The sequence below is a fragment of the Cibotium barometz genome, chromosome 2 (genome assembly GCF_041138505.1).
Source record: "Cibotium barometz isolate CiBa-2024 chromosome 2, ASM4113850v1, whole genome shotgun sequence".
NCBI lineage: Eukaryota > Viridiplantae > Streptophyta > Polypodiopsida > Cyatheales > Cibotiaceae > Cibotium > Cibotium barometz.
Genome location: NC_141047.1, coordinates 1,183,108 through 1,193,666, shown reverse-complemented (window position 1 = coordinate 1,193,666; position 10,559 = coordinate 1,183,108). Strand labels below are relative to the sequence as shown.

At 41.7% G+C, this 10,559-nt stretch overlaps 1 protein-coding gene across 1 annotated transcript; it reads left to right on the top strand.

Moving 5' to 3' along the window:
• The first annotated feature begins 951 nt into the window (after positions 1 to 951).
• LOC147640538 (protein ABIL1-like) lies at positions 952 to 9,879 on the top strand. The gene is made up of 9 exons (XM_086808342.1): positions 952 to 1,105; positions 1,435 to 1,517; positions 1,612 to 1,762; positions 1,840 to 1,939; positions 2,039 to 2,125; positions 7,850 to 7,937; positions 8,049 to 8,092; positions 8,362 to 8,438; positions 9,394 to 9,879. Exons 1-9 carry the CDS (start codon positions 1,028 to 1,030, stop codon positions 9,556 to 9,558), a joined length of 873 nt encoding a protein of 290 aa, XP_086664468.1. The 5' UTR covers positions 952 to 1,027; the 3' UTR covers positions 9,559 to 9,879.
• Positions 9,880 to 10,559: the final 680 nt, after the last annotated feature.

Genomic DNA, 10,559 nt, shown 5'->3' with positions numbered 1-10,559 from the left:
CAGTGTTAAGAGAGAGAGAGAGAGAGAGAGAGAGCGAAAGAGTAAAGAGAGAAAGAGTAGAGAGAGAAATAAAGAGTAGAGAGAGAAACTACTCACCTTAAAACCAAAAAGCGCTCACCAAAAAATGCTCATAGATGTTTGGGGTTGCAAGAGAGCCATGGTGATTGGTTTTGGGGGGGGGGGGGGGGGGGGAGAGGAGGGGGAGGGCTCACGACGAGGTGGTGCACAGTGTAAAAGGTTGTGGGTGGGTGTTATACTTATAGTGAATCACCCACATAACCTTGGCAAATAAAACGATTGAATTAGTATTACCCTTACAAGTTTTGTGCGATAAAGCCTCCCTAGAATATATTTTTTATTTTTTATAATTATTTTGTGATGGTAATAATAAATAATTATTAACACTAGGAAGCATTTGCATTCGAGTTTTATTTTTAAATGAAGATTTATCTGGCACTTCATGCACTCATTCTAGGCATACCAATTGAAAAAAGGCCAAGTTTTTATGTTTCCTTTAGATGTGATTAGCTAATATATCTAGGTTTTAGTGTCTTAACTTAGTGCAGATATGCAAGTTTTTTTTTTTGGGGAAAAAAAATGCAGGACACTTATTGCAAGTAGTATTGCAACTTGTTTCAAATGAGAAAAAGATTCAAAGAGAATCTTCACCCCCCTCTCCTTCCCACAATTTGTCACAAAGCAAAGGCAGGCGATGTTGCATGTTAGAATGATTGGTAGAGAACGGTGCTTATTAGCCGCATCATGAAGTCCATTCAACAACTGACAATGGGCTCCTCCCACCACTGCCTAAAAAGCTTACTGGAAATCAAAGCAAGCCAGCCCACTCAGGCTTGGAGCGCAAGGATAAATGATACATGGAATCTTGCAATGATAACAAGAGATATCGGTGGCCAATTACAATATATTGTATTCATGATGATGCAGCAGCTGAGCAAACACCACCAACTGCAGCAACGCCAAACTGACGAGAGGATCTTTGTTGCACTGAAGCAGCAACAAAGATTTGATGGCAACCGAACCCGCAGCTCTGCCATGGCACGATCACCTACACAACGACAGCCTGAAGTTCTCCATGGCTTTGGAGGTAATCTTCTCTCCCCGATCATAAGCATTTTTGTTAAACCCTTCGTAGTCAGGTGCACACACTCTCTCTCTTATACACACACACACACACACACACACACACAGAAAGGCAGAGATTTCATAAGATTTGACGAGCCCATGTGTCCTCTCTACATGCATGGATGTAGCTGCAGCATGCCAAAGTGGCCACCGTTTTCCCCCTCAAACAAAGTAGTGTGTTGTGGTTTTGATGGCCTTGCCTCAATTTTGTGAGCTCTATAGAGCCACCAAAAAAAAACAGCTTTATTGCTTGTTTGTAGTGTCAATAAAGCCCATCCTCTTTACGTACAGGAACTAAGGAATATACGCCCCCATCTCTATTCTGCCGCACAGTACTATGAATCGGCCTACCTTCACAGTGATCAAAAGCAGGCGTATGCGTCTCTTTACCTTCCTCTTGTGCAAAATAGAGACTCCTCATCTTTTCCTTCAACGGTTCATTGCTCTTTGGTACCTTTGCCAAAGCAGGGTTATCGAAAGTCTGAAGGACTACTCTGCCAAGGCTCTTGTGAATGCAGTCGACCATGTTGGTACAGTAGCATTTCAACTGAATAAATCTTTGTCTCAACACGCAGCTGAGATATCTACCATCGAAGTTCGCACAGCATGCCTTACACAGGTGGGTCATCCAGTCGTGAATCCCTTTTGCTACATTTACTGTCTTCGCTAACAGTATATGATGCATACAATTTGTAGAGACTCTGTACATGCCATGAAAGGACCAACTGTGAAGGTCTGAGCCAATGCCAGCAGATCAGGAGCAGGCGACGTTATCATAAGCACTATAACTCTGCAGGTAAAAACTTCCTGCTAAATGTAGCCAGTAAGTTTTCTTGGGATTTGCTAGACAAATATTTTGGCGTGTTGATGCTGAATGTCATGGACACTGTCTCAGAGATGACTGCAGAAAAGCAACGCCTGTCCTTGATGCGCTCCTCACCAGAAAAGCTCGCAGAAACTTTGCAAGGCAGTGTTGCATCAGGTATTTTCTGCAAGTCTTTGAAGCTATATCTGCGTGTCTGCTACTGTAAATTGCACATCTCAGCCGCGTGACCAAAGACTGGTGGGCAGCCAAAGGGCTGCTAGATGGTTTGAATGCTCTTCTTTGCCAGGCTTGCTTGTGGTATGATCCACCTCGTTTGCCTGGTGGCCTTTAAATGTGGCTAAAGAGCTGCTGGCTGAATGGCCACTTCTTTGCCCGGCATGCCTGTCCTATCCTTCTAATGCCTGGCTACCCATGTCTATGTCCCCCTCACAGAGCCCACGCATGTGCGGCATGTAAATTTTCATTGCGCTGGAGATGCCCTCAATGTGCCACGCGTGACTTCTCAAAGTTTCCACATATCAGCATAGTTTTCTTTCAAGAACCAAATATCTATCTGGTGGTCCACATGGAACATCTTGTTACATACCAAGGGGAAGGAAGCATGCTCCAGTCAACGCTGATTAAAACGCTAATGAATAATATACAAACTGAAAACACACTTGTAAAGAGAAGAGGTAGAGACTTGCGTCTCAACCTAACCTGCTCTATATGCATTATTTGAAAATTTTGAATGACTAATCTAGAATATATACAACGATATTTCTGAAAGCGTACGGTCTGGGCACACAAGGTGCTGCAAAGCGCGCACGTGCACGATACCACATTTTTGCAGGTACATTAATTACATTAAGGCTGGGTCCTTTGGATAGGGGACGCACCCTTTACAAAACTGGGCAAGTGCTGCGATCACACCTGCCAACTCAGTTACAGTTACAAGTGTCCCCACCCAGTGCTCAACTTGCTCACAACCCTATTTGCATAAAATAACTACTCAAAGTAGAGAACCAACTCAAATTTCCTCCCGCTTTCCCATTTTGTAGACATTGAGAATACCTCCAAGAGTCCAATGCATGTTGACACATAATACTACAAAAAATAGGCAACCAAATTGAAGTCTAGACTATAGAAAACATCAATGAACCTTGCAAAAAATGAAGATTATTAGTTTATTTTGGCCTCAGACATGGTAGGGGGTTCTTATTTACAAGCTCAAAAGTAAGAAAAAAAAAGAGCGTTAACACCACACCCACCATATCTAGAAAAGGAAAAATATGCAAATGGACTGAAAAATCAAAGAGAGATTAGAAAAATGACAAAAAGATGTGTGTGTGTGTGTGTGTTTGTGAGACGGAGAGAGAGGGGAGTCAAAAGAATGGAGCTTAATATATTACGAGAGAGAGAGAGAGAGAGAGAGAGAGAGAGAGAGAGAGAGAGAGAGAGAGAAAATCATAGAGGCTTTGGTATATTACAAGAACCTGCCCAATCCTTACTCTCATTAGACAAGAGTTAAAGGACATTATCATCATTGGCCATAATTAAGTGAAATAACTAATTAAATGGACTACACACACGTGTCAAAAGCCAAGACACACACACACACATTCAAAACCAATGCTCATCACAGAAAAAAAAGAATCATTAAAATCATCACTCACACATATACACATTAATGCTTGCTCACACCCACATACACACATTCACATAAATACACAAACACAAACACAAACACAAACACATTCATGTGCATGCAAACACACACACACATACATGCAAAAATAAATGTGCAAAGCTATTGCCAAACAAGGGAGAAAAAGCCTCCAAGATTTGTTCACCCAATCGAAGACCTACAAAGAAAGAATAAACAATCAAAATGTTGGATTCCAATCCTTCCTAGCTTTCTCCCGACGATTCGCCTCAATCTCTTTGGATGAAAGCTTGACCTCACAACTTCCAGCTTGGGTGCCCGTATAAGAAGGACCACTTGAGAGCTCCCCAGAACTACCAAGTCTTCGCTTCTTGGATATGGAAGGTGCGTCCTTTTTTGTAAAGCCATGCATGTTAAGTATGCTTGATTGGACAAAGTTTCCATAGTGCAACCTAGTTTTAAAAAGCACTATCAATTTCCAATGAGCATTTGTATGAGTGAGCGTGCATGCATGTGCGTGTATAAAAGAAAGAGAGACTCAAGAGTATGCAAGAAAATTTCTTAGATGCACCCCTCTTCATGTGTGTATGTGTGTGTATGCATGCGTGCATGTGTGTATGTGTGTGATAATCTCGAGCTTTGAAGCATACCTGTGTGTGTGTGCGCGCGCGCGCGCGCACGCGCATGCTCGCTTGCTTACCCAAAAAAAGCCCAATTGTAGCACGATTTTTCATGTGTGTGTGTGTGCGCACGCGCGCGCGCATGCCTGTGTGTGTGTGTGAAGAAAAAGCCCTTTCTTATATTGCAAAACTTAAGGCAAAGCGTGGCACTATGCTCTCTCTCTCTCTCTTTCTCTCTCCCCCCCCCACACACACACACACACATGCAAAAGAGCAAGGTGCCCATGCCCCCTCCCCCCCCCTTTCAAGTCCCCTCCCTCCTTTGATGAACCACACTACAAACTCTCTCTCTCTCTCTCTCTCTCTCTCTCACACACACACACACACACACATGCAAAAGAGCAAGATGCCCATGCCCCCCCCTTCAAGTCCCCTCCCCCCTTTGACGAGCCACATTACAATCTCTCTCTCTCTCTCTCTCTCTCTCTCTCTCTCTCTCTCTCTCTCACACACACACACACATGCAAAAGAGCAAGATGCCCATGCCTCTCCCCCCCCTTTGAAATCCCCTCCCTCCTTTGAGGAACCACATTACAAACTCTCTCTCTCTCTCTCTCTCTCTCTCTCTCTCTCTATCACACACACACACACACACACACACATGCAAAAGAGCAAGATGCCCATGCCCCCCTCCCCCCCCCTTTCAAGTCCACTCCCTCCTTTGAGGAACCACATTACAAACACACACACACACTCTCTCTCTCTCTCTCTCTCTCTCTCTCACACACACACACACATGCAAAAGAGCAAGATGCCCATGCCCCCCTCCCCCCCCTTTCAAGTCCACTCCCTCCTTTGAGGAACCACATTACAAACACACACACACACACACACTCTCTCTCTCTCTCTCTCTCAAATGTATTCTAATGGAGAGAACAACACAAATTCGCTACATATTTTGTACCTCAAATGTCCACTCATGTCCTCTACATAAAGTCACTTCAAGAGAGTCTCTCATTCTCTCTAAATAACTACTAACAACATCCCAATAACTTGAAACAAAATAGAGAGTACTAAGTAGTTGCAAAGGTTGGCCTTTATTTCCACCATACCTCAAAATAAACTATGTCGTATCTTACCTTAAGAGTCAATATATATTTCTCTAGCGAAAAGGAAAAAGAAAAGCACTTAGCATAGATGATAGTACATAGTACATAACTATGAAAATTCAAAATAAACTATATCATATCTTAACTTAAGAATCAAGATAGCGAACGCCAAAAAGGAAAAAGGAAAGCACTTAGCATAACATAGGACATACCTTTGAAAATTGAAAAGGGAGCGCATTGCTCAAGGCTCTAACTTCTAAGCTTGCAAAGTTGAGAATCTTCAATCGACGCAAGTCTGGACTCCTCGCACTGTGCAGAGAGAAGAGTAGACTTCGAAGAAGGCCTGAAATGCAAGCGACTCAGTGACCTGTGCAATGTGCACGAAAGCCTGAACAATACACACGACTCGCTGAGAATTTAGAAAGTGATAATGTTGGAACTTGGGCCGCAGCTAATTTAGAAAGGGACAGGTCGACTCTCGGCCATTTCACACGAACTGGGTAGAAACGGTTCAAAAATATATAACACATACTATGTAACTATAGTATTATTAATATTATATATTTTTTAAAAAGTATATATATTCCATGTCCTTTAAAGCAAGGACATACTTATACATAACCCTTGAAAAAAAGGGAAGACTTTTGTCCTACCGTGAATTGATATCAAGTTTTAGGATCAAATTTTCTCCTTTTTGAAAAAGGACGAGACAAATTTTTTTTTTCTTTAGTTCCAAAGTTTGCTTGATAAAATACACTAAAGGACAGTTTTTAGTGAGCACTGTCCCCACACACAGTGCTTGTGGGGGGAGGGCATGGAGGGGGAGGGTAGATGTCCCACTCAGGAAGGTACTGAGGGTCTGCATCAATGAGAATTAAGGAGAAATTTTTAAAATTTTCTAAAAATATTCTGATTGGTGAAGCTCAACAACCCCTGTTAAAACTTACAAATATTGAAATATTAGTCGGGTCTTTCCTAGTTTTATGGAAAAAATGAATTTTTACTATTTTTACACCACTTCAGAGTCCTACAAACCTTAAGCCCCTGGGTGAGACGAGGCTCTAATAAAAGGCACCAACCTTAGGATATTATACCCTCTTTGATACCTTTTGACATATTAACGATTTGGTTAACTTATACACGTAACGATTTGGTTAACTTATACACATCACTGCTTACATAAGACATTAAAGATTAAGGGGATGTTCCCATTTACAAAGAACCCACACACATGTAGCCATTGTTCACACACTAGAACTACTTTATTTAAGGCCTAGTTCACACAATTATACAAATTCTCCTTTTACTTTGAATTTCCCCAACAATTACATCTTTTGTCTTTTGTGTTCGCTAAACAATGGGATTAGCATTCATCTCTCTTTCTTGGCGTTAATTAAGACCACGCTTTTGCAGTCCATGTAAACACTTGGCATGCTGCCAAACGTACATAACCATTCAAGCACATATGGCCTCACCCCGCTGTCGAAACTGGGCTTTCTTGGGCATCCGTGCTACTCTGCAATACAATGGCTTCTCCTCATCAATGAGTCTTTATAATGTTGTTACATGTAGAAGCTCCAAGGAGCCTTTTACTTGACAATGCAGAGATCTTCAAGCAAGAGAGAGATATGGAGTGGAGAGAGAGAGAGAGAGAGAAAGTATTGGGTCCCAATAACACTCAGAAGGTGTATAGGTGTATTTTCTTACATTGTTGTATGACTGACCTTGGAGGCTGTTAAACCTTGTATATCCTGACCAATAGACCTACAGATGGCTGGTATTATGGGCTTAGTGTTGGCGCCTTGAAGTAGGCTCTGTTGGATAGCTTATATGATGTCCACTTTTGATTCCACAGGCTGTTGGCCTACATTTCTCTTCAACGTTGATTTGGAATTGGTTGTGACCTCCAGATTAGGTCGGCCATAAACCCTACGGTTAGCATCAGGTACATAACATTGCACTAGGGACTTTGCCACTGGCAAGTCCTCCCTCCTTACGACGTAAGAATCTTCTCAAGTCCACTTCATTGATCTTCTGCGTAACCTTAAACAACTCATAATACCTGTTAGAAAGCTTCAGATACCTCGGTTCTTTCCTTGAAGTCTAGCTTCCTCTAATTTCAACAACACCCAATCACTCTTCTTAAAACCACGATGCTTATCTTTTCCGGTCAGAATTTAAATGGATGCAAACGGTACATAGAGAGCACCGCACAGGCAGAGACAATCAAGGCAAATCTAGAATGTGGTTCTTGGAGAGAAGAATCTCACACTTTCTAATACAACCATGTTTCAAAACTAGTCAACCTAAGTCAAATGGTTGATGCGAGTCAAGATTGTTCTCAATAAATTTTACTCGCCAATATCTTGTTTGTATGTTCGTCAGTTGTTTTAGAATCATGTATCTAAAACCCAAGTAAATTGTTATTTTCTAATTAGGCCAATTTCTTATTAAATCAAGCCAAGTTAATGAGATGCAAAATCTCAAGTCTATTACATTTTTGCAGATTCAAATACATTAAAAAGTTTGTCATGGTACTTGACATTCGAATCGTCCCCAACAACGACTGTAAGCAGTGTGCCAAATCAAAATAGGTGTTTTTTCTCATCAATCTACATCTTGCTTCATGCATGCTTCTGCACCACAAAAAGCATCATGTTGAGTATAATGATTTTACTGATGTTTTTTAATTATTTTGTCTTTAGATCAACATCTTCAAAGTATAAGAGTGGTGATGTTCCTATTCAAGGTTAGCCACCATGGATCCATCAAGAGTTCATTTTATCTAGGAGATTGTGGAGGTTGAGTAGGTCAAAGTGTTTACCATGTGAGAATTGGTGGTGTACATGTGAGATGTTGTTTGCTCGAATTTTATTTTATTGTATGTGTGCGCGTGCATGTGCTCACTTTTCTGCCTGTGCATGCGCATGTGCATGTGTTGGCATACGTGGAATCAAATATGTAGTCCTGTTTTTTTTTTAAAAAAAAAAATAAATGACCAGTTTTTTTATGTCCCAGGAAGTTTTTCTCGTTCTTTGTCTAGTGGACAAATTTCCATGTATGATCGTGACGCATCAGTCAAGGCATGTGTTCAGGTGAAACACGTTATAATCCTTTTTTACTCCCTTTTGGTATTGTCAATGTTTAAAAATTCATACACATTATTGTAATTGACTCTCAACACTTGGCATGGTCGTCTCGCAAGCTTGGTAAAGAGTTTATATTTCATAAATTTTATCCTGTTTCCAACCACTACTTCCTTCTTCTTTTTTGTGTGCGCGGTTGGGGGCTAGGAGGTGAGGGCACCGCGCGAACTCTATAATGTCACACGAGAGAAGCCATGTCCCGACCTGGCTAATAATTCCCTTCTCTTTTCGTATGCATTCAGGTTGGAGACCACTAGTTATTATTGCTTCTCCTTAGTAGCTGGATCTTTTCTCTCAAAGTGTTCATTCCTGCATGAGGAGGATCTCAATCTTATTTTTTACTCCAAGAATTTGATCCACTAATTTAAAGCCCACCTGCATAGATAGTTTCAGGCTGTTAAAAAAATAATGCTAGCATTGTGTGCCATAGACAAACAGGATAATGTCTCCACTTTGGTAGTTCACAACCTGAGCTTATTGGGGAAGTTTTGTTCCAGAGGATATAATGCTTATTGTGAGTGATTTGCCTGATAAATAACTAAATGTTTTTGTTATGATTTGACAAATTAAGCATTGTTCATCTTTGTAAAGCTATTTGTTTAAAGTAGTTTATTAATTTTTCTTTTAAGAAAAGTGTGTCACACTCAAGACCACTTCAGCTAGGGAGCTGTGACATTTTTAAAGTTCCAAATCTGTTAGTAAAATGGGGAAAAAATTATGAGATAGCTAAATGTATAGGTGCCAATTCTTCATGCAAAATAAGATTAATAATAAATTGGTGCACTTCATGGGTTTGAATCATTCTCTTTTGTGTCATTTTTTGACTAATGGGTGTTTTAAATGTTCCTATAACCTCATCAACTAGAAGCTTACAACCCTTTTTCTTTTACTATGCACTGTGCAGGCTTCTTCCACGGGTACTTCAAAATCATTAGTATCATTGATGTTGTCTGATGAGGCGGAGCATCAGGAGGAAACTAGTCAGAAAAAGGGTCTGATTTTTTTAGCATCTTTCCTAAACAGAAGCAGGAGTGGAAAACCAAAATCATTCGACTCAACTAAGCATTGATCAAAGCTTTTTGCTATGGCATAAATCTTCCAATCAGCATTCATGTTTCAGGCTTGCAATATTTTGCTTTAGGGGTGCAATACACTGTAATCTTCTATTCCAGAATTAGAGAAGGTGTTCTGTAATAATCACAATAACCCTGCTTCGCAAGGGCGGTGAAGCTGCTCGCCTGTGAGTAGTGTTATAAACAGCGTCAGCTAGTGAGCTAGTGTCATATGAAACAATATGAGCCAGTGTCTATTGCAATAAGTTTTTTTGTTGTCATTTATTTGAGCGTCGTTGGTGGAGCTGTAGACAATAAGCACCCAAAAACGTTTTTCGGGCCGCTTTTAATTAATTTTTCTCCTCATTATAGGCACCCAAAAAAAATTTGTTCGTTTTTCTAAACTTAAATAATACGATTTTTTTCAAATTTTTAGCAAGAATCTCATGTGATCTTGTTTCATTGTGACATATGGCGTTTTTGTTTCTGCATGCTTCTAGAAAACGCCTTCTGTACTGCTATACCTCTTGCATCATCATCCTTCACCTCTTCGCTCCTACACCTCCTGCGTACTCCCTCCCAGCATGCACAGGTGCAAGGGAGGGAGGGGTGGAGGGGCCAGTGAAGTCGATCAGGCAGGTCAGGCCAGGCGATCAAGCGAGGGCAAGGTGGGGGAGGTGAGCAAGTGGGTGAGGACGTGAGGTGGGTCAAGGGACACAAACTATTGAGGGGAGGAGATTCAAGGCGAGGGAGGCAAGCAGAGAGCGGACAAGGCGAGCAGGCGGTGAGGGGAGGCGCTGAGTAGGGAGCGAGGGTTCGACGCGAAAGCCTGCGTGTGCTCGGGGGTAGGGAGCGAGTGTTCGAAGCTTGTGGAGGGCGAGGGGGGTATGGTAGGCAAGGGCTGAGTAGGGAGCGAGGGTTCGTCGACGCGAAAGCTTGCGTGCGCTCGAGGGTAGGGAGCGAGCGTTCGAAGCTTGTGGAGGGCGAGGGGGGTATGGTAGGCATTAATTAAATGCCA

What these genes read in the sequence shown, in the direction of transcription:
- LOC147640538 (XM_086808342.1), top strand. Translation starts at nt 1,028, where the DNA reads ATGGCAACCGAACCCGCAGCTCTGCCATGGCACGATCACCTACACAAC. An exon ending in AGTTCTCCATGGCTTTGGAG is followed by an intron (nt 1,106 to 1,434) that starts GTAATCTTCTCT and finishes CTTTACGTACAG; the next exon opens with GAACTAAGGAATATACGCCC. An exon ending in GCACAGCATGCCTTACACAG is followed by an intron (nt 1,763 to 1,839) that starts GTGGGTCATCCA and finishes TACAATTTGTAG; the next exon opens with AGACTCTGTACATGCCATGA.